At 39.1% G+C, this 20,718-nt stretch overlaps 1 protein-coding gene across 1 annotated transcript; it reads left to right on the top strand.

Moving 5' to 3' along the window:
* Positions 1 to 10,652: 10,652 nt before the first annotated feature.
* LOC311041914 (uncharacterized protein) lies at positions 10,653 to 20,424 on the top strand (the record flags this gene model as incomplete). Its single annotated transcript, XM_084052397.1, has 7 exons — positions 10,653 to 10,854; positions 14,558 to 14,662; positions 17,192 to 17,233; positions 17,423 to 17,485; positions 17,698 to 17,781; positions 19,099 to 19,221; positions 20,132 to 20,424. Exons 1-7 carry the CDS (start codon positions 10,737 to 10,739, stop codon positions 20,422 to 20,424), a joined length of 828 nt encoding a protein of 275 aa, XP_083908523.1. The 5' UTR covers positions 10,653 to 10,736.
* Between the last annotated feature and the right edge of the window lie 294 nt (positions 20,425 to 20,718).

The following is a 20,718-nucleotide window of genomic DNA, read 5'->3' as shown; positions in this document are numbered from 1 at the left end:
ATAGCTTAGAGGGAAGCAGGCCTAGAAAAAAGGGATAGAAATATTGTTGTTATCATTATGGGTTTTAAACACTTGGGTTCACATATACATATATAACAAATATTTAATCACCTTTATATGGGATTATATTATTGTTTACCAAATTATGTATTGACTTAGTCGAGAAGTATGATTATTTAGCTGTAATCAGTGAAAAAACAATCGCCAAAATCGTCCCCCCAAAAACCTGTTAGGAGTACGTTTCAGGCAATTTAGAGTTGATTGGTAATTTTCGTTTCGGTAAAATTTATTTTACCTAAACGAAAGTTAAATCCGAAAAAATCACTAAGTGTGGAGGCCAAAATCGTCCCCCCAAAAACCTGTTAGGAGTACGTTTCAGGCAATTTAGAGTTGATTGGTAGTACTTTGTAGTGACTTTTTTTTTTTCACCATTGTGTCACTACCGAAACAAAAGTTTGTCACTACCGAAACGAAAGTTAAATCCGTAAAAATCACTAATTGTGTAGGCCAAAATTGTCCCCCCAAAAACCTGTTAGGAGTACGTTTCAGGCAATTTAGAGTTGATTGGTAAATTTATTTTACCGAAACGAAAGTTAAATCCGAAAAAATCACTAAGTGTGGAGGCCAAAATCGTCCCCCCAAAAACCTATTGGGAGTACGTTTCAGGCAATTTAGAGTTGATTGGTAATTTTCGTTTCGGTAAAATTTATTTTACCGAAACGAAAGTTAGATCCGAAAAAAATCACTAAGTGTGGAGGCCAAAATCGTCCCCCCAAAAACCTGTTAGGAGTACGTTTCAGGCAATTTAGAGTTGATTGGTAACTTTCGTTTCGGTAAAATTTATTTTACCGAAACGAAAGTTAAATCCGAAAAAATCACTAAGTGTGCAGGCCAAAATCGTCCCCCCAAAAACCTGTTAGGAGTACGTTTTAGGCAATTTAGAGTTGATTGGTAGTACTTTGTAGTGACTTTTTTTGGTCCCTAACAGTCATCGAGCTCTGGACTTACTAAATTTATTTTTTCACCATTGTGTCACTACCGAAACGAAAGTTTGTCACTACCGAAACGAAAGTTAAATCCGAAAAAAATCACTAAGTGTGGAGGCCAAAATCGTCCCCCCAAAAACCTGTTAGGAGTACGTTTCAAGCAATTTAGAGTTGATTGGTAATTTTCGTTTCGGTAAAATTTATTTTACCCAAACGAAAGTTAAATCCGAAAAAAATCACTAAGTGTGGAGGCCAAAATCGTCCCCCCAAAAAACTGTTAGGAGTACGTTTCAGGCAATTTAGAGTTCATTGGTAATTTTCGTTTCGGTAAAATTTATTTTACCGAAACGAAAGTTAAATCCGAAAAAATCACTAGTTGTGGAGGCCAAAATCGTCCCCCCAAAAACCTGTTAGGAGTACGTTTCAGGCAATTTAGAGTTGATTGGTAGTACTTTGTAGTGACTTTTTTTGGTCCCTAACATTCATCGAGCTCTGGACTTAGTAAATTTATTTTTTCACCATTGTGTCACTACCGAAACGAAAGTTTGTCACTACCGAAACGAAAGTTAAATCCGAAAAAATCACTAATTGTGGAGGCCAAAATCGTCCCCCCAAAAACCTGTTAGGAGTACGTTTCAGGAAATTTAGAGTTGATTGGTAATTTTCGTTTCGGTAAAATTTATTTTACCGAAACGAAAGTTAACTGCGAAAAAATCACTGAGTGTGGAGGCCAAAATTGTCTCCCCAAAAACCTGTTAGGAGTACGTTTCAGGCAATTTAGAGTTGATTGGTAATTTTCGTTTCGGTAAAATTTATTTTACCGAAACGAAAGTTAAATGCGAAAAAATCACTAAGTGTGGAGGCCAAAATAGTCCCCCCAAAAAACCTGTTAGGAGTACGTTTCAGGCAATTTAGAGTTGATTGGTAATTTTCGTTTCGGTAAAATTTATTTTACCGAAACGAAAGTTAAATCCGAAAAAATCACTAAGTGTGGAGGCCAAAGTCGTCCCCCCAAAAACCTGTTAGGAGTACGTTTCAGGCAATTTAGAGTTGATTGGTAGTACTTTGTAGTGACTTTTTTTGGTCCCTAACATTCATCGAGCTCTGGACTTAGTAAATTTATTTTTTCACCATTGTGTCACTACCGAAACGAAAGTTTGTCACTACCAAAATGAAAGTTAAATCCGAAAAAATCACTAATTGTGTAGGCCAAAATCGTCCCCCCAAAAACCTGTTAGGAGTACGTTTCAGGCAATTTAGAGTTGATTGGTAATTTTCGTTTCGGTAAAATTTATTTTACCGAAACGAAAGTTAAATCCGAAAAAATCACTAAGTGTGCAGGCCAAAATCGTCCCCCCAAAAACCTGTTAGGAGTACGTTTTAGGCAATTTAGAGTTGATTGGTAGTACTTTGTAGTGACTTTTTTTGGTCTCTAACAGTCATCGAGCTCTGGACTTAGTAAATTTATTTTTTCACCATTGTGTCACTACCGAAACGAAAGTTTGTCACTACCGAAACGAAAGTTAAATCCAAAAAAATCACTAAGTGTGGAGGCCAAAATCGTCCCCCCAAAAACCTGTTAGGAGTATGTTTCAGGCAACCGAAACGAAAATTACCAATCAACTCTAAATTGTCTGAAACGTACTCCTAACAGGTTTTTGGGGGGACGATTTTGGCCTCCACACTTAGTGATTTTTTCGGATTTAACTTTCGTTTCGGTAGTGACAAACTTTCGTTTCGGTAGTGACACAATGGTGAAAAAATAAATGTATTTGTCTTGTTTGTTGTTCAAGTCAAATCACCAGGAAGGCTGTATTTCTTGGCCAACAGTTAGCTCAATGGGTTGAGACGCAGTATTCATGATCCAGAGGCCATGAGTTCAAATCCCACTGGTGTCTTTACTGTGATGCTTCCTTTTGCAGACTAACTTCTAGAAAAACAAGTTAAAAGCACCAGGAAACCTGTAACTCTCAGCCAACAACTTAGCTCAACTGGTAGAGCGTCTGTCCAATAACATGACTTGACTTGGGTGGGTTCGATTCCCACTCGAGTCAAGTGTCCCCGGTAACTTGGGGCAACGGATAAATTGACTGATATCCTTAGTGATGCTTCCCTTTGCAGACTAACTTCTAGAAAAAAAAGTTAAAATCACCAGGAAACCTGTAACTCTCAGCCAACAGCTTAGCTCAACTGGTGGAGCGTCTGTCCAATAACATGACTTGACTTGACTTGAGTGGGTTCGGTTCCCACTCGAGTCAAGTGTCCCTGGTAACTTGGGGCAACGGATAAATTGACTGATATCCTTAGTGATGCCTCCCTTTGCAGACTAACTTCTAGAAAAACAAGTTAAAACCACCAGGAAACCTGTAACTCTCAGCCAACAGCTTAGCTCAACTCGTAGAGCGTCTGTCCAATAACATGACTTGACTTGACTTGAGTGGCTTCGATTCCCACTCGAGTCAAGTGTCCCCGGTACTTTGGGGCAACGGATAAATTGACTGATATCCTTAGTGATGCTTCCCTTTGCAGACTAACTTCTTGAAAAACAAGTTAAAACCACCAGGAAACCTGTAACTCTCAGCCAACAGCATAGCTCAACTGGTAGAGCGTCTGTCCATTAACATGACTTGACTTGACTTGAGTGGGTTCAATTCCCACTCGAGTCAAGTGTCCCCGGTAACTTGGGGCAACGGATAAATTGACTGATATCCTTAGTGATGCTTCCCTTTGCAGACTAACTTCTAGAAAAACAAGTTAGAACCACCAGGAAACCTGTAACTCTCAGCCAACAGCATAGCTCAATTGGTAGAGCGTCTGTCCATTAACATGACTTGACTTGACTTGAGTGGGTTCGATTCCCACTCGAGTCAAGTGTCCCCGGTAACTTGGGGCAACGGATAAATTGACTGATATCCTTAGTGATGCCTCCCTTTGCAGGCTAACTTCTAGAAAAACAAGTTAAAACCACCAGGAAACCTGTAACTCTCAGCCAACAGCTTAGCTCAACTCGTAGAGCGTCTGTCCATTAACATGACTTGACTTGACTTGAGTGGGTTCGATTCCCACTTGAGTCAAGTGTCCCCGGTAACTTGGGGCAACGGATAAATTGACCGATATCCTTAGTGATGCATTCCTTTGCAGACTAACTTCTAGAAAAACAAGTTAAAACCACCAGGAAACCTGTAACTCTCAGCCAACAGACATAGCTCAACTGGTAGAGCGTCTGTCCAATAACATGACTTGACTTGACTTGACTTGAGTGGGTTCGATTCCCACTCGAGTCAAGTGTCCCCGGTAACTTGGGGCAACGGATAAATTGACTGATATCCGTAGAATAACTTGTAGGAGGGTCCTGGGTTGCAGTTCAACCCAGGACCGAGCGATCCTGGGTTCGATTCCCACTAACGTCAAGTCCCCGGTAAATTGGGGCAGCGGATAAATTGACTGATATCCGTAGAATAACTTGTAGGAGTGTCCTGGTTCAAATCCAGTCACCACCTTAGTAACTGAGACCGAATCTGGCCAATTGGGTCTCAGTTACTGAGATAGATAGAGGGTGTGTAGAGTAGGTGGAGTAGAGTAGTGAGTAGAGTAGGGGTAGAGTAAAGAGGGAATATAGTCGGGGAGTAGTGGGAGGAGTAGGGGGAGGATTAGGGGGAGGAGGAGTAGGAATAGGGCCCAGAGTAGGGGGAGGAGTAGGGCCCAGAGTAGGGGTAGGAGTAGGAATAGGGCCCAGAGTAGGGGTAGGAATAGGGCCCAGAGTAGGGGAAGGAGTAGGGCCCGGGGTAGGAGTAGGAATAGGGCGCAGAGTAGGGGGAGATGTAGGGGGAGGAGTAGGTATTGTTATTGAGTTGTGTGGTTTAAAAAGGCAAATTAAATGCTCTATTGCACTGGCCCATCTGTTGCTCCCTTAAAAGACTGTTTCAACTAGAAAGTTATAAAAACACATATACACATACACACATATATATACATATATATACATACATATACATACATAAATATAAAGGGCATTGTGTGCACGTGTGTATGTGTGTAATGATTTATTTTGTCCACCAGAGGGGGGTGTTCCCAAATGGTGACCATCTATAGAATAAAATAACCAGTGAACTATATGAGATATGTTCACTGGGGGCTGTGCATGGCAGGGGCGTCCAACTCCCTGAGTCCCACCTTAGTTGGACCGCATACCCACCGGTATAGGGCCATCAACTCTAAATTGCCTGAAACGTACTCCTAACAGGTTTTTGGGGGGACGATTTTGGCCTCCACACTTAGTGATTTTTTCGGATTTAACTTTCGTTTCGGTAGTGACAAACTTTCGTTTCGGTAGTGACACAATGGTTAAAAAATAAATGTACTAAGTCCAGAGCTCGATGAATGTTAGGGACCAAAAAAAGTCACTACAAAGTACTTCCAATCAACTCTAAATTGCCTGAAACGTACTCCTAACAGGTTTTTGGGAGGACGATTTTGGCCTCCACACTTAGTGATTTTTTCGCATATAACTTTCGTTTCGGTAAAATAAATTTTACCGAAACGAAAATTACCAATCAACTCTAAATTGCCTGAAACGTACTCCTAACAGGTTTTTGGGGGGACGATTTTGGCCTCCACACTTAGTGATTTTTTTCGGATTTAACTTTCGTTTCGGTAAAATAAATTTTACCGAAACGAAAATCACCAATCAACTCTAAATTGCCTGAAACGTACTCCTAATAGGTTTTTGGGGGGACGATTTTGGCCTCCACACTTAGTGATTTTTTCGGATTTAACTTTCGTTTTGGTAAAATAAATTTACCAATCAACTCTAAATTGCCTGAAACGTACTCCTAACAGGTTTTTGGGGGGACGATTTTGGCCTCCACACTTAGTGATTTTTTCGGATTTAACTTTCGTTTCGGTAAAATAAATTTTACCGAAACGAAAATTACCAATCAACTCTAAATTGCCTGAAACGTACTCCTATAAGGTTTTTGGGGGGACGATTTTGGCCTCCACACTTAGTGATTTTTTCGGATTTGTTTCGGGAAAATAAATTTTACCGAAACGAAACATTTTCCTGATTTTTTTTGGGTAGGCTAGAAAATTGGAAAATGGCAAAGACATTCTTTGATTTTTATTCTGGGATGAAAGATTTGGAAAAAAAAACTATTTTGAGCTTTTCTCAGTGTCAGTCCCAAATCAAAAGAAGCCAAAATACTAAGCAGAATATCAGAAAAATGGAGCATTTTCCTGATTTTTTGGTGGGATAGAAAATTGAAAAAATGAAGCAATACGATACGATACGATACGATACAACTTTATTTTCAGCTTTCACCGAAATTTGCTTTGTGTCCATGACGTCACCGTTCAAGATACAGGCAGGACATACACAATACATTACACAAAGTACATTACAGGACATACATCACAGAAGCAGACAGAAACAAGCAATGTTTTATTTAGGTTCTGAAACGAAAATCAGTAAGATAGACTTGAGAAGTGAATTCGAATTGAATCTCAGATTATACTAAGATACCTTCACAGGGGCCCGGGGGATCTTAGTATAATCTGAGCTTCAAATTGGAAGTGAATATTTTTAAAATTGAGCAATATCTAATTTGGGGTCTGAAAGGAAAATCAGTAAAATAATTGTTTAAAAAGTGAATTGGAATAGAATGTGAGATTATTCTAAGATCCCCTGACCGTTGATAGTGTGTTGAGTTGACGTAGTGTAGTAAATTAAGAGAAGTAAGAGACAAGACTCACATTTGTGTATTCATTACATTACATTACATTACAGCCATTTAGCAGACGCTTTTATCCAAAGCGACACAATAAGTGCATTCAACATAGGTAGGGAACGAAACTACTAATCACCAGAAGTCTTAAGTTCATTTCCTGCAAAAACAAGCAACCAAGAGCATACCTAGCGCTAAGGTAAAAGTGCAATATATCAGCTACCTACTTTCTCAAACAGATGAGACAAAATAGCAAAATCAAATGAGCACGAGCTAAAACAAATAATTGTATCGACTAAACAAGATCCAATAAAACAATACAACAATAAAACAAGAGTTCGTACAACTAGTTAACAACAAGTAGGCCAGGCAAAGAGGAAGGGTAGTGTTTCCTGAAGAGGTGGGTTTTCAGCCTGTGGCGAAAGATGGGCAGTGGGAAGTTAATTCCACCACTGTGGGGCCAGAACAGAAAAAAGTTGTGTATTCTGTGCAAGAAACCAAATAACTACATAAAGACACACAATATGTAATTTCTTCAGTCACCACTGCAGTGACTGTGATTTGTCATGAGCTGCAGACAAACGAGCGAACGGCCTAATCTGTGAACACTTGAATTACTTTTGAAATGGAACAGCTTACCACTTCCAAGTATAAGTTCTCAGACTATTGGGGGTTTTAAATCTCTCCTCAAGACTCATTTATTTTCTCTAGCTTCTAGCTTTTAATGTTGTTTGAATCTGTGGGCCTTATCTTGTACGCCGCCTTACCCCTTATCCCTAAACTTATTAGCCATAGTTTACTATTTTTCAAAACATTTAAAAATAGTTCAACTAGCCGATCAACATCAACACGTTGTGAGCTTAAGCTATATGAACTATTTTTTTAATATAAATAGTAAAATATAGCTAATAAGTTTAGGAATAAGGGGTAATGCAAGATAGGGCCATGAAGTATTTTATCTTGTCTCATATGTTTTTATTTTTGCATGTCCTGTGACTATGCTGTTGCACATGCCTGTTCTGTCGATCTACGTACAGATCTTTGGTCAATTAGACTGCAGGTTAGACTGCATGCAACACAGGTTAAAATGCAGGTTAGACTGCAACACAGGTTAAAATGCAGGTTAAACTGCATGCAACACAGGTTAAAATGCAGGCTAGTCTGCAGCTACACAGGTTAAAATGCAGGCTAGTCTGCAGGCTACACAGGTTAAAATGCAGGCTGCAGGCTACACATGGTTAAAATGCAGGCTGCAGGCTACACAGGTTAAAATGCAGGCTAGACTGCAGGCTACACAGGTTAAAATGCAGGCTGCAGGCTACACATGGTTAAAATGCAGGCTGAATATTACACAGGTTAAAATGCAGGCTAGACTGCAGGCTACACAGGTTAAAATGCAGGCTAGTCTGCAGCCTACACATGGTTAAAATGCAGGCTAGTCTGCAGGCTACACATGGTTAAAATGCAGGCTAGTCTGCAGGCTACACTAACCTCGCGTCAGCGTCACCAGTCTTTCCACCTCGGAGGAAAGCCTGGTATGCGTTACTAAAGACCTGTGTGATCCGGTCTAGGCCACGCCTACTGAAAAAAAAAAAAAAAATCTCTTTCCGGATTGTCGCGATCCGGTTTTGCGGTGCCGCTTTGTTTTGGTTCCCCAATCCCTATTTAAATGGAATAGAATTTCCTTGTGGGATAATACAGACGCTAAATAGTCTCCGGAAAGTACACTCACATTTATATTTTAAAAATAAGCTAAACTACGCCGCATCAAGGATTTTATTAGGACGGACCTATTTTGGGGTGAAGTCTTTCCGGATTGTCGCGATCCGGTCACCTGATGACGCGAATGACGCGTCTGGTGACGTAGGGCTATACTTCCGCTCCCGACCGGATCATAGACCCGAAAAGCTTTGCTTCAGCGTTAAGTTCCCTCAGCCCAATGTTCCTTCAGCATATCCCTTTGATTGATTGATTGATATCTTTATTGATCATGAAATAAAACATATGTCACATGTAACATACATCTGACCCACCATAATCAAAAGGATGATGCAAAAAAATCTTACAGCTTGCTTCCATTGCAGTCCCTTCCATAATGTGTTGGTACGTGAGGTCACCTGTTGAGGTCCTCTGAAGGGGGGTGCAATGGTACGCCTCGCCAGTCCGGATATTACGTTTGTGACGTCGACCCACCATTCACCGTATGCATTTGGCAATTTTAATATAGGATAGGTCACGTCCGATTTTATTTAATTTCGTTAGCTATCCCTTGGCCTTATGACAAGGGATAGCCTAAAAATGTTTACATGTTTGTCAACTAAAATTTGCGTTAGATCCTGCGAACCTTTATTGGCAAGGCGCCAGACGGATGGCTTGTGTAAAACAAACCTGCATGTGATTCCAAATGCAAAAAAAATAAGATAACTGATAGTAGGGGGAATTATGTGAAAAATCATTACGCGGTGGATACAGGCATAACATTTGGCACACATGTAAACTGTAAACATAGCAACATCATTTGGTGCAAATGTGTGTGCATGTCTATGTGTAGGGGACACAGAGAAACTGTCAGAATCTTCCCTAAAACATCCGGGACAAAGCTCCATACGTCCCAGACTTCCAAACTGTGGAACAAACTTCCCTTTGCAGTTAGAACTACAGACTCACTCCCAATTTTCCGCCATAATCTGAAGACACCTCAGACTCCACTTTAGCTTGTAGCACTTGACCTAGCCTTGACGACCATGCAGTCTTATGCAAAGGTTAAAATGTAATTTCCTATAGTTTGTCTAGTTTCAATGTACAGATCATTTAATTTTTGATATTGCACTGTTTAGACTGATGCTAGGTTCTTGGTTGACCTATGATCCTATTACTGAGGCACTACACTGTCTCTATGCATTTGATATACGTGTTTACCTTGTTTATGGTAAATCACTCTGGATTTAGAGCATCTGCTAAATGCCTAAATTGTAGGTCTGTTTTGCACACCATACAGTAGGGTACTGCACAGGCTTATGAAACAGCTTTTTTCACTTTATGGGAGAAAACTGAAGACTAAAGATAGAAAAAGAGAAGTATGACTAAGTTACAGAAGTGGTCAGTTTTATCACCACCCATGTCATGGTTGTACTGGAAACAAAAGTCAGCCTGGGAATATTAATTACAGCGGCCCTCATATTTTTAATTAAAGAAATAATAATAATAATAATGAGTAGTGAAAACTCAAACGTCAATCAAATAAATACAATAAAATAAATACAACTTAAAGGGCCCCAGCAGCATGATAATCTATAGGTCTTTTTTACAAACCAGTATTGTACCGCACATGGCTTATGAAACTCATATTTTGAAACTACTTGCCTTTTTTTTACGTTATGGGAGGAAACTGATTATAAAAAGATAAAATAAGAGAGAAGTGAGCAGTTACAGAAGTGGTCAATTTCATCATCAACTTTATGTTGAAATTTGTGGACCCAGAGATCATATCTCACACTATATAGATATACTGTAAATGGTGCTAAATATATTGGTGTACAAATATTGCTGAGGGCTGTAATCGTACCTGGGACCTCCAGGACCTCTGGAGTCCTAGGCGGGCTCACTAACCACTCAGTTGTTTATGTAGTTTCTCTGTTTTCACCTGCACATTTATAGTGATAATTAACCAACTATATTTTTTTCCTGGATAAATACTAATAATTAAGTGACTCTCTAAAAACAACAACCAAACATTAAAAAAAACAACTAACAAAGCGTTTCTAGTCATGAGGAAGGAACACACCAGAAAAAGAGGAAGAGAGGCAAAGACATAAAAGAGAGACGATACTTCACTTTTCTTCAGTGTGTGTAAAGAAGTGGATCGTATCACTTTAGAATCTAAGTCGTAAAGGTAAAGAAGTGGATCGTATCACTTTAGAATCAAAGTCGTAAAGGTAAAGAAGTGGATCGTATCACTTTAGAATCTAAGTCTTAAAGGTAAAGCAGTGGATCATATCACTTTAGAATCTAAGTCATAAACGTAAAAATGGCCGCGGCTTTCCACTCTGAAAACATTGAGATGGAAGAGGAAGGTGAAGCGATCTATTGTAATGTGGACAACACTCCATCTCAGGGGAAACAGCCACACAAGATACAGCAGTCTGGTAAGATAAGTTATTAAAACCATCCATATATAGCATTAAATGTGACATTATATCATCAACGATAGGATTGATTCATTGATTGATTGCTTGCTTGCTCACTCGCTTGCTTACATTGTCCTACAACGGTCAAAAGGATAGACATGAAAGTTTGAAAGCTTGTTTCCATTGTGGTTTGTTTGAGGAAAGACTACCAGCTTGCCTGGCTATTGTTTATGATGCACCTATGGGCAGTTTTATATGTGTCTGTGCAACACACAACTGTTAGGCTGGTATTCATTTACATGTAGGTATAGAACAGAGCAGGGGACTACAACGTTTTTCAGGCCATGTATGTATGCAGGGGGTCCCTGTATTCTATAACACAAAAATTTGATGCCCCCTGTAGTAATTCTGAGGACCCCCTACGGGTCCCGGACCCCCTGTTGAAGACCAATGGAATAGAGAACAATCCTGTTACTGCAGAGCAGTTGGCAAAAAACTCCACCTTAAAACTGGAACAAAAAATATTTGTTTTTTCTTGCTCTTAACTGGGAACCAAAGTGGGCGTGTCACTATTCTACAGGTTGGAAGATGCAGATGATATAAGCAATGGCAAAAAAATCCTCATTCATAAAAAATAAAATAAAAGGGAAACTGTAACTGCCATTGATGATTTCCCCCGTTAAATGGACATTTTCAACGGTATTTGACACATTGCTGGCCTGGCATGGAATCGAACCTGGTGCAACTGGGGACTCCTGCCCCTCATTACCAATAAGGTGCTTTTAACTGGTGTAAACACAAGCCGGTTTGTGAAAGAACCAAGGTCCCAAGACTCTAGAACAGAACCAGTTCTAGAACCAAAGTTATTTTGGTGGAAAAGGGGCCTTTAATATGGACAGTTCAGAAACCTGCCTACTAGTGACATCATCTATGTCATTATCCAAGCTAATAGAAACTACAGTCTTTCTCTTCATTGAAAGTTATCATGCTGAAATAGAAAACATTGTTCCCTCCTGCATCAATACAAAATAAAAAGGATATACATATATATATATATATATATATATATATGTATGTACTGTATATATGAGCCTGCAGTACCACCACGGCCCAAGACACCATCACGCCGGAGTGAAATCTTTGGAGCGGGGGAGTCTGGTGCAACGCTCAGGTCCTGGACCTGTTGAGACGATCCACAGAGCCTATAGTTCCTCCACGTGCCAGAGCCTCCCCCTTTTTTGTAAAGATATTATTTCTAGAGCCCGACCGATGCCAGATTTTTGGGTCCGATGCCGATGCCGATTTTGAGAATCCTGGACCACCGATTGCCGATGTTTTTGACCGATATTTTGTAATTAAATAAAATAATAAAAAATAATTTTCTAAAACGTATAAACTTAGTTTTTTCATTAAAGTTAAGAATACAAGATTGAGAACATTTAAATAAAATGCAATCACATTATTACAAATAAACATGAATACAATTATTTGAAAACTTTAGTTACTAGGCACTTTGTAGATTTGAATTATTAATATTGTACTAAACATACATTAACCACAAGTCTTCAGCCCTTTTTAAACTTTGGCTATTTGCAGTGGTGGAAAGTAACTATAGTACATTTACTAAATTACTGTACTTAATACAATTTTGTACTAGGTATTTGTACTTCACTTGAGTATTTCCAATACTTTTACTTCTACTCCACTACATCTCAGAGGCAAATATTATACTTTTACTCCACTACAATTATTTGAAAACATTAGTTACTAGTTACTTTGAATATTTTGATTATTATTACAAAACATACATTAATCACTTCAGCCCTGTATAGGGCCATTTGAAAATCGCTGATCTACAAGCTTGTAGATCTGCTATTTTCAAAATATTTTCATACATTTGAGAACTTGAAATTGATTAAAATTTGATGCCAATAATTTTGTACTTTTACTCAAGTACATTTTGAATTCCAGACTTTTACTCTTAACAGAGTATTTCGATTTTTTGCAGTATTGATACTTTTACTTAAGTAAAACATTTTAGTACTTTTTCCACCACTGGCTATTTGAAAATAGCAGATCTACAAGCTCACAACATGTTGCTATGCAGTGCGTTGTGAGCTTGTAGATCTGCTATGTTCAAAACATTTTCATACATAATGATAAGGGCTGTAGTGCACTTCTAAATTTAGGTTTTGGTCAATCAATTGATTTAGTTTGTTTTCATATTACATTGACACGACGCTGTCACCGCATCCTGCAACAGACGTGCTCATGCAGAGCCCGTCCATCGATTGGTTGTGAAATCGCCCTGACAACCAAGAACAACCAATAAAACCCACAACTGTCCCTTCGGACTATAGGATCTATTCTAAACTATGGGATTCTAAAACTTGAGCGTCGAGTCCCTCAGACTTGAGGCTTTGAGCACAACAAAACTGTGTCCTTGTATTTTAGTTATGAACAAAGTCTTGCTGAGAGCAAAATGAACGGCCCAAGGTAAGGGTAATGCTTTACAAAGTTGTAAGAGGAATCCCTTCATCTGACTGACTATCTTGTCCGCGTCTGATGAAAAGTGAAAGTTAATGAAACTCGCCCCAAATCACGCTCACCCCCATTCTTTTTCGCGGACCCACGGTTATTGCATTTGTTTGATGATAAGGTTGGAACATAGTTTTAATGGGGTTACGTTTAGAAATAAGGTTAGGTAGGTTTAGGCATAGTTTACTGAAGTTACGTTTGTGAATACCGCCGGATTTGCTCCGGGGCAACTGTGTTTTAGGGCGACTGTGTTTTGGGGCGAGAGTTTTGGTATTCTCCGTGCGAGTCGGGTGCGACTGCCAAGCAGCACTCCTCCGCTCAGAAACAGCCTGGAGATGTTAAATTAACGTCTCAGACAGACGTTAATATATATTTATTTAGCGATATACAAGTAGCTTAGAAGATTGTAGTAGCCTATGCCCAATTGCCCATAAAAATATATAGGCTACCTAACCGTTGCATCATGATCCATACATTAACAATGAGGCTCGCATGGAGTCATTCATATCATTTATTAATTCATTGAGCTTATACTGTAGGTCTCTCTGGAAGGCATTGTAGTGGTAGATAACTTTAATCTCACTCAGTATTATTGACACATTGTTGAGAAAAACAAGCAATCTTTGTGGATTTCTCATAAATAAATATAAACACCTTTACCGCAGCTGCGCAGCAATTTCACAATCAGTGAAAATATTAATGACAAAAACATCGGAACATCGGGGGAAATAATGACCGATGTCCGATATTGACTTTGGGGTCAAAAATGACCGATACATCGGGCTCACCGATGTATCGGTCGGGCTCTAATTATTTCTGCCTTTATTTGATAGAATACAGTATAGACTGACAGGAAATGGGGAGAGAGAGATGGGGAGTGACACACAGCAAAGGTTGTTGGGATCGGGATTCAAACCCGCAACACGCTATCAGGCTGCATTAGCAGCATAGGTGCCCGTCCGGGCCAAAAATATTAAGTTTAAAATCTTGTTCGAAATGATGCCTGCTGATGATGTCACTGGTAGACAGGCGCGTGTGCATGCGCGTGCGCGCACACACACACACACACACACACACACACACACACACACACACACACACACACACACACACACACACACACACACACACACACACACACACACACACACTCTTACTGCTACACTGTGCTTGGTGTCCACAGTCACTTCAGTATCATCAGAGAGGAAGTGCAGCTCCAGGCTTCCTGTGGTCGCTGTGGGTCTGCAAGGTCTCCTCCTATTGGCTGGAATCACAGTTGGAGTTTACTGTAAGTATTCACCAATCACCATCTATGTCCTCTGTCTCTCAAACCTGGCAACATAACATGTATATTAGCCTTGGATCACATCTGTGACGTCATGACCGTCTTGGATTATTGCACTTTCTCCCTTTTTAGTCCGTACATATACATAAGCGTTCAGATTTAAAATATAAAGTGCTGACCTCACGGCCACGGATGTTACAATTATGTTTTTTAATGTATCAGAGTGCAATACACCTCCCAACCAATAGGGCCGCGTAGTTGAAAGTATTTGGAGAAAATACAGAGAAAATGGCCACCGATCGGATTAAAATGCTTTTTATTGAACAATACAGAACATACAGGTACTTCTGAGGGCCTGTAGTGTACATACTTGTAACATCTGTGGCCATGATGTCTCTCAAACCTGGCATCATAACATGTCATATTAGTAGGGGGAATTAAGCTCAACAAATGGTCAAATCTATACACGGTGGATACAAGTACCACATTTGGTAAACACATTGTTTAGGGTGTATCTCATCATTTCAGAAGGAAGGGTTGCCCAAAAAATCGGACCCATTAAAGGCTTTTACATTTTCCAAAATGGCTGCCAGAATAAAATATAATTCTGACATTTTGGTTCATTGTGCTAATTATAGCCTTTACATTTATAGTAAATACTAAATGTCTTAAATACGTTTTAAACAACTTAAAACACCTAACATATTTAAAACACTCAGAATTAGCTTACCTTCCAAATTTCTCAGTGGTATTGTCAATGGCATATATACATATTGTTTTTAAAAACTTTTACAAGACCTATGGATGATTATCTATAGACAATGTATTGTTAAAATCTTCATATGAGTATGTATGAGTAGTATTATGCACTGTGCACAGACAGTAGGCCTATATCACAGATGTGTCTTTGTACCTGGTACCTGAAACAGTTGCAACACACACACACGCATAAGATGCATAGAGTCAAATAAATACGAATATGCAAAGATTTAGATAAAATAGAAGAAGCAGAGAGTGAAATAAATAAGAAGTTGCAGAGTGCCGATGTAAACAATATGCAGAGTGCAAATTAGTAAGGATTTGCACACTGCAATTTTGAAAACAGCCAACAACAGGAAGTACTGACATTTGGTGGAAGTACCGCCCAAGGCAATCATATCGAGGCTTTACAGCTTTACATTCCTGTGCATGAAACCGGTGTTGAAAAAGACAACTTCTGGGGGAATAGGCTCTATGCACAGCAGCCATATTGGGAATGAATTGGGCCCCTTCCTCACTTCCTTTACAGGTGTTACCAATAATACTAATTAAGGCTCTGTTCCATTTAGTGTGGCATAGCGGTTGTCTTATTTTCAAGGACCCCCATAACTCTGAGAGTGTACAAATGGAACCAAATGGACCCGTAAGGGTCCATTTGGTTCCATTTGTACACTCTCAGAGTTACACATCCACCATAAGGGGGGCCATTTGGGAACCGAAATGGAGTGTTTCTAGTGAGCCAACATGTACGATATCAGCACCCTGACCAGAATGGAACAGAGCCTTCATTAGTATCATTGGTAACACCTGTGAAGGAAGTAAGAAGAGGCCCAATTTCTTTCTAATATGGCTGCTGTGCATAGAGCCTATTGCATACATCCTGCCTTACAGACATTCTCTGCATTAGGTCGTTATACCAGGCTTTTCTCCAGGGGGATGAGAAAAGGCTGGCCTGGGAATGAGGCTATGCTTTTATGAGATTCTTTTGAAACAACTGCTTTAAGACTTTTTGGGCTCCCACCTTAATTGGATGTGTTAAAAGGATCCCTGGCTAATAAGCCTTATATGCCTTAATACATTATAACTGCCCTCTATATCTAAAATTAAAAATTAAAAACACCTTAAATATTTACATCTTTTACTCAAGGGGGACAACGCCTGTCACAAGTTGATGATGTCATTTGTCCATGTCCAGCCCTATGGCTTGTAAGGAATGCATGTGCAAATAAAACACATTTAAAATATTGATTTGATGCTCCTATTAACCTTTAGGAAGTATTAATTGGTCTTTATTAGCACAATGATGCATTTTCCCCCTCCCTCTTCTTTTCTCTTTCTGAAAACAACAAAACGATGGAGAAAAAAACGTTTCACCCATTTCTTTACACCTGAGAACCTGTAATGTGACAATAAAGATGACTCTGAACTCTCAGTTATTTTAAACCAACCACTGCCTTTTGCTCATATGTTTTACTGGTTATTCTGCAGTCATTTTGGCCCCTTAATGCTAATTGGTCTGAACCAAAGTAGTGGCTTTACTATTTACCTCTTGAAATAGAAGTAGATGACTGGACTATTATATACTATTATGTCAGTTGAGACTGAGAGAAAACCAATTAAAATGCATATGCTAGATTTTGGTAGCCTGATACTGAATTTGCATAATGGGCGTGGATAGCGATTCAGGGGCTGGAGCCAGGCTAACATTTTGGAGTTCAACTTGTACAACTAAAGGCTGAGATGTTTGTTTTAAAATGTCATGTTTCTCTACAGTGTCTGCCAAGGTGAGCGCCAGTCAGACCAAGATGGAGGAAGGTAATTTAAATATATATTATATTCAAAATAGATAATGTTTTGAAAATGCAATTTATATTTGATCCACATAAGTGACAAGGGAAAGATTAAAGATTTGTTCAAATAAATTAACCACTCGAATGTATGTTATTTTTAAATGTAGACTGCACAAGTATGATTGATTTAATGCTAATGCTGGGATGATTTCAGCCCACCTTGCTCAGCTGTCCACCCTAGAAATGAGGCTCAACGCCACTGAGAGACACAATGCAGGTATTATAACTTCTTGTTTAGTAATTAAATGTTCTAACTGTTAATTCCCTATGTAGATTTGTACTGAGGTGTCCATACAGAACACATCATCGTTCTGTGTATAGTTGGCTGCAGCCTTAAGTCAAGAAGGCAACTTCACTGATATCTATTCATTTTTAAATGTGTTCACTTTAACTGTCCTTCTTGTTTTCTGAACTGCCTTCTTGTCCTAGACCTTCAGACCAGACTTAAAACTAGTGAGAACCATGTCCAAGACCTTCAGACCAACACGGAGGCCTTGAAGACAGAAATCAAAGGTAATTAGAACAGAAGGATGTTCAGTCGATGCAGTTAGGAGAGGACAGAGTTGAAAAATTACATATTTTACTTTAGTGTTAACTTATGTTAATGACCTCATTTGAGCTCAGAGAATAGTTTTGATGCTGTAATGTACTGTATGTTTGATCCATATAAATAGGGAAAACTCTTAGGATTTAGGACAGTGGTTTAGAACAGTGGTTCTCAAACCACTTGTATAGCGGATAATACAAGCTCCCAGGGCGTCACTTCGTGCCACGCTGGGAGCTTATACATCTGCTATTTATGAACTTCTTTTTTTTTTATCTTTAAAGTGTTTGAAAATGTTTGAATAATTTTGAACTTTTTTACACAAATTGATTGATAAATCCTTTATGAACAGTTTGCAAAAGCAAGGCACGGTGGCACAGATTTATACTAAAGAATGCTAAAAGGATTAAACTCAGATAAGCCCTAGGGCATGTTTCAATTGAGGTCCTGTAAAGCAAATCTTCTCTTCTGGGGGTCCCTAGCACAAAAGCTTTTCGGATGGAGGGTCTGTGGCCAAATACATATAATTTTGGGGAGTCCTTGACATGAAAAGGTTTGAACTACTGATTTAGAAGGCATTAGTAGAATGGGCCTCAGGTTTAACTTAATGGGTTAAAATATCACTAATGAGAGTCTGATTAATGAGGTGAATGAAACCACCTGACCTTTTATTGAAAGTTAAATTCATGTTTTTACAAGTAGTACGTATTACAATGATCTTTATACTGGTTCTCCAATCATGACAGTTCAGAGATAACAACTACTTCTAAATGCTGCAGCTAGACCTTTAGAAAGAATGAAGATCAGATCCATCTTTTAGCTTCCTGTTTTATTTAAAAAGAAAAACATTCAGAGACAGCATTGAATGTTCTAGTCTCCTCCTGTATCTCAGAATGTCTGTCCCACTCTTCTGAACTTAGTTAACTAAGATCCTACTGTAGACTTACTGAATATTCACAACCTCACAAGAACACCACTAGATACTAGAATGGGGAGGCATGCGTTAATCCGACAGACCTTTTCTCCGACTATGTGGCATCCGCGTGCGGTTAGGGTTAGGGTGCGGGTTTGGTTCGGGTTTACTGTTTAATGTCGGAGCACTGCGCTGTCGGAGTACTGTAGCCTCTGTTTAGTTTTACTACTTAGTCTTGTTGAAGCTGATAGTTGGATGTAAGCTGCTGTACTGCAAGACAATACATTTTATACATAATAATACAGTGGCTTAATATAATAATATATTTTTGTATTATGTTATAAACAATGTGATAATGTTCCTGTGTTGACAGACAAACCAAAGGTGGCCTTTTCTGTTGGTTTGGGTTCTGGAGGTGGACCATTTAGTTCTGAAACCACTCTGGTCTACACGAAAGTCTTCACTAACATCGGCAACGCATACAATCAAACCACAGGTAGGTTATGATTAATGCATGTTAATTAACTTTATAGAAACAATTAGTTCTTCAACTTACACCTATCAGTCTAACAGACATTAAATAAATATTACAGTAATGTACAATTTTCAAGGTGTGATTCCTATTTAAACCAAGCAATTGATCTGAATTTGCACACAGCCATTGACCATTACCATGTGCACGGAACAGCAAAGCCCGTTTTTCGATTTCACAAAATCTTAGCTAACGCTTAGCTAATAAACAGATTAGCATTTTTGTGTAAAAGCATGTCGCCATGGTTACGGATGCCCAGCTGTGGGATGTCAGGGTTGCCAGATCATGTGCGCATATCCCCCCCACGGGTATGGACTATAGTGATAATGATTTATATAATTAATTGACAATTATATAAGTCAGTGGTTCTCAAACATTTTCATGTTAAGGTCCTCCAAATTGACTGTGGACCCCATCTGAAGATGATTCCAAATTTGTCAATGTTTTGAAAATAGCAGATCTACAAGCTCACAACTTGTCTCATCACAATGTGTTGTGAGCTTGTAGATCTATTTCTAATATCCTAATTATAAAATAAGGTTCAAGTGGTTAAACTGATTTTGATGCTATATTAACACATTTTGCTGGGGACCCTGGAACCCCCCCTCAAGGACCCTTGGGAACCACTTTGGACCCTTGGGAAACAACTGTTTTAAAAGTGAAAACTACCATCTTGTTTTCTACAATATGGTGGGATGGTTTATTCGCACAGTTGTATTCAATGTGCGAATAAACTGCGATTAAATGTGTGTCTGTGTGTGTGTGTGTGTGTGTGTGTGTGTGTGTGTGTGTGTGTGTGTGTGTGTGTGTGTGTGTGTGTGTGTGTGTGTGTGTGTGTGTGTGTGTGTGTGCGTGCATGTGTCTTCTCTCACAGGTGTCTTTATAGCAGCAGTGAAAGGAGTTTATCAGTTCAGATTTACTGCAGCTCACAGTTCGTCATCAAAGAATTTGCAGATCAAGATGTTTAAAAATAAACAGTTACTTTTTCATACTTATGGATACAATGGATACACTGGCCAATCTCAATATGAATATGTATCTAATGGAATGATCATAGAGTTGGAGAAGGGAGACAGAGTTTACATGAGTTTACCTGGTGGGGAGAAGCTCTCTGATACTTCAAACAACCACAACATGTTCAGTGGTTTCCTGCTCTATCCTATGTAACACTGCTACTGGTACCATTACATTCTGCTCAATCATTATCTAACACGGCTACTGGTACCATTACATTCTGCTCTATCCTATTACCATTACATTAAAGAGATTAGTGTTTGTTAGGCCTCCGTAATGCTCCTATGTATTCTGTCAATAAACACATATTCAAAAGCATATAGAAGACCAGTGATGACATGTCTTTTGTCCATATATGACACATGCAGTATGAGAAAATAACAACACTCATAATGAATATTCAGTATTGAAAGAAGACATAATATTCAGTATTGAAAGAAGACAGAA

The sequence above is a fragment of the Gymnoscopelus microlampas genome (assembly GCF_963454915.1).
Source record: "Gymnoscopelus microlampas genome assembly, chromosome: 3".
Lineage (NCBI taxonomy): Eukaryota > Metazoa > Chordata > Actinopteri > Myctophiformes > Myctophidae > Gymnoscopelus > Gymnoscopelus microlampas.
The sequence above is the reverse complement of the archived record's forward strand: the minus strand, read 5'-3'. Positions and strand labels throughout refer to the sequence as shown.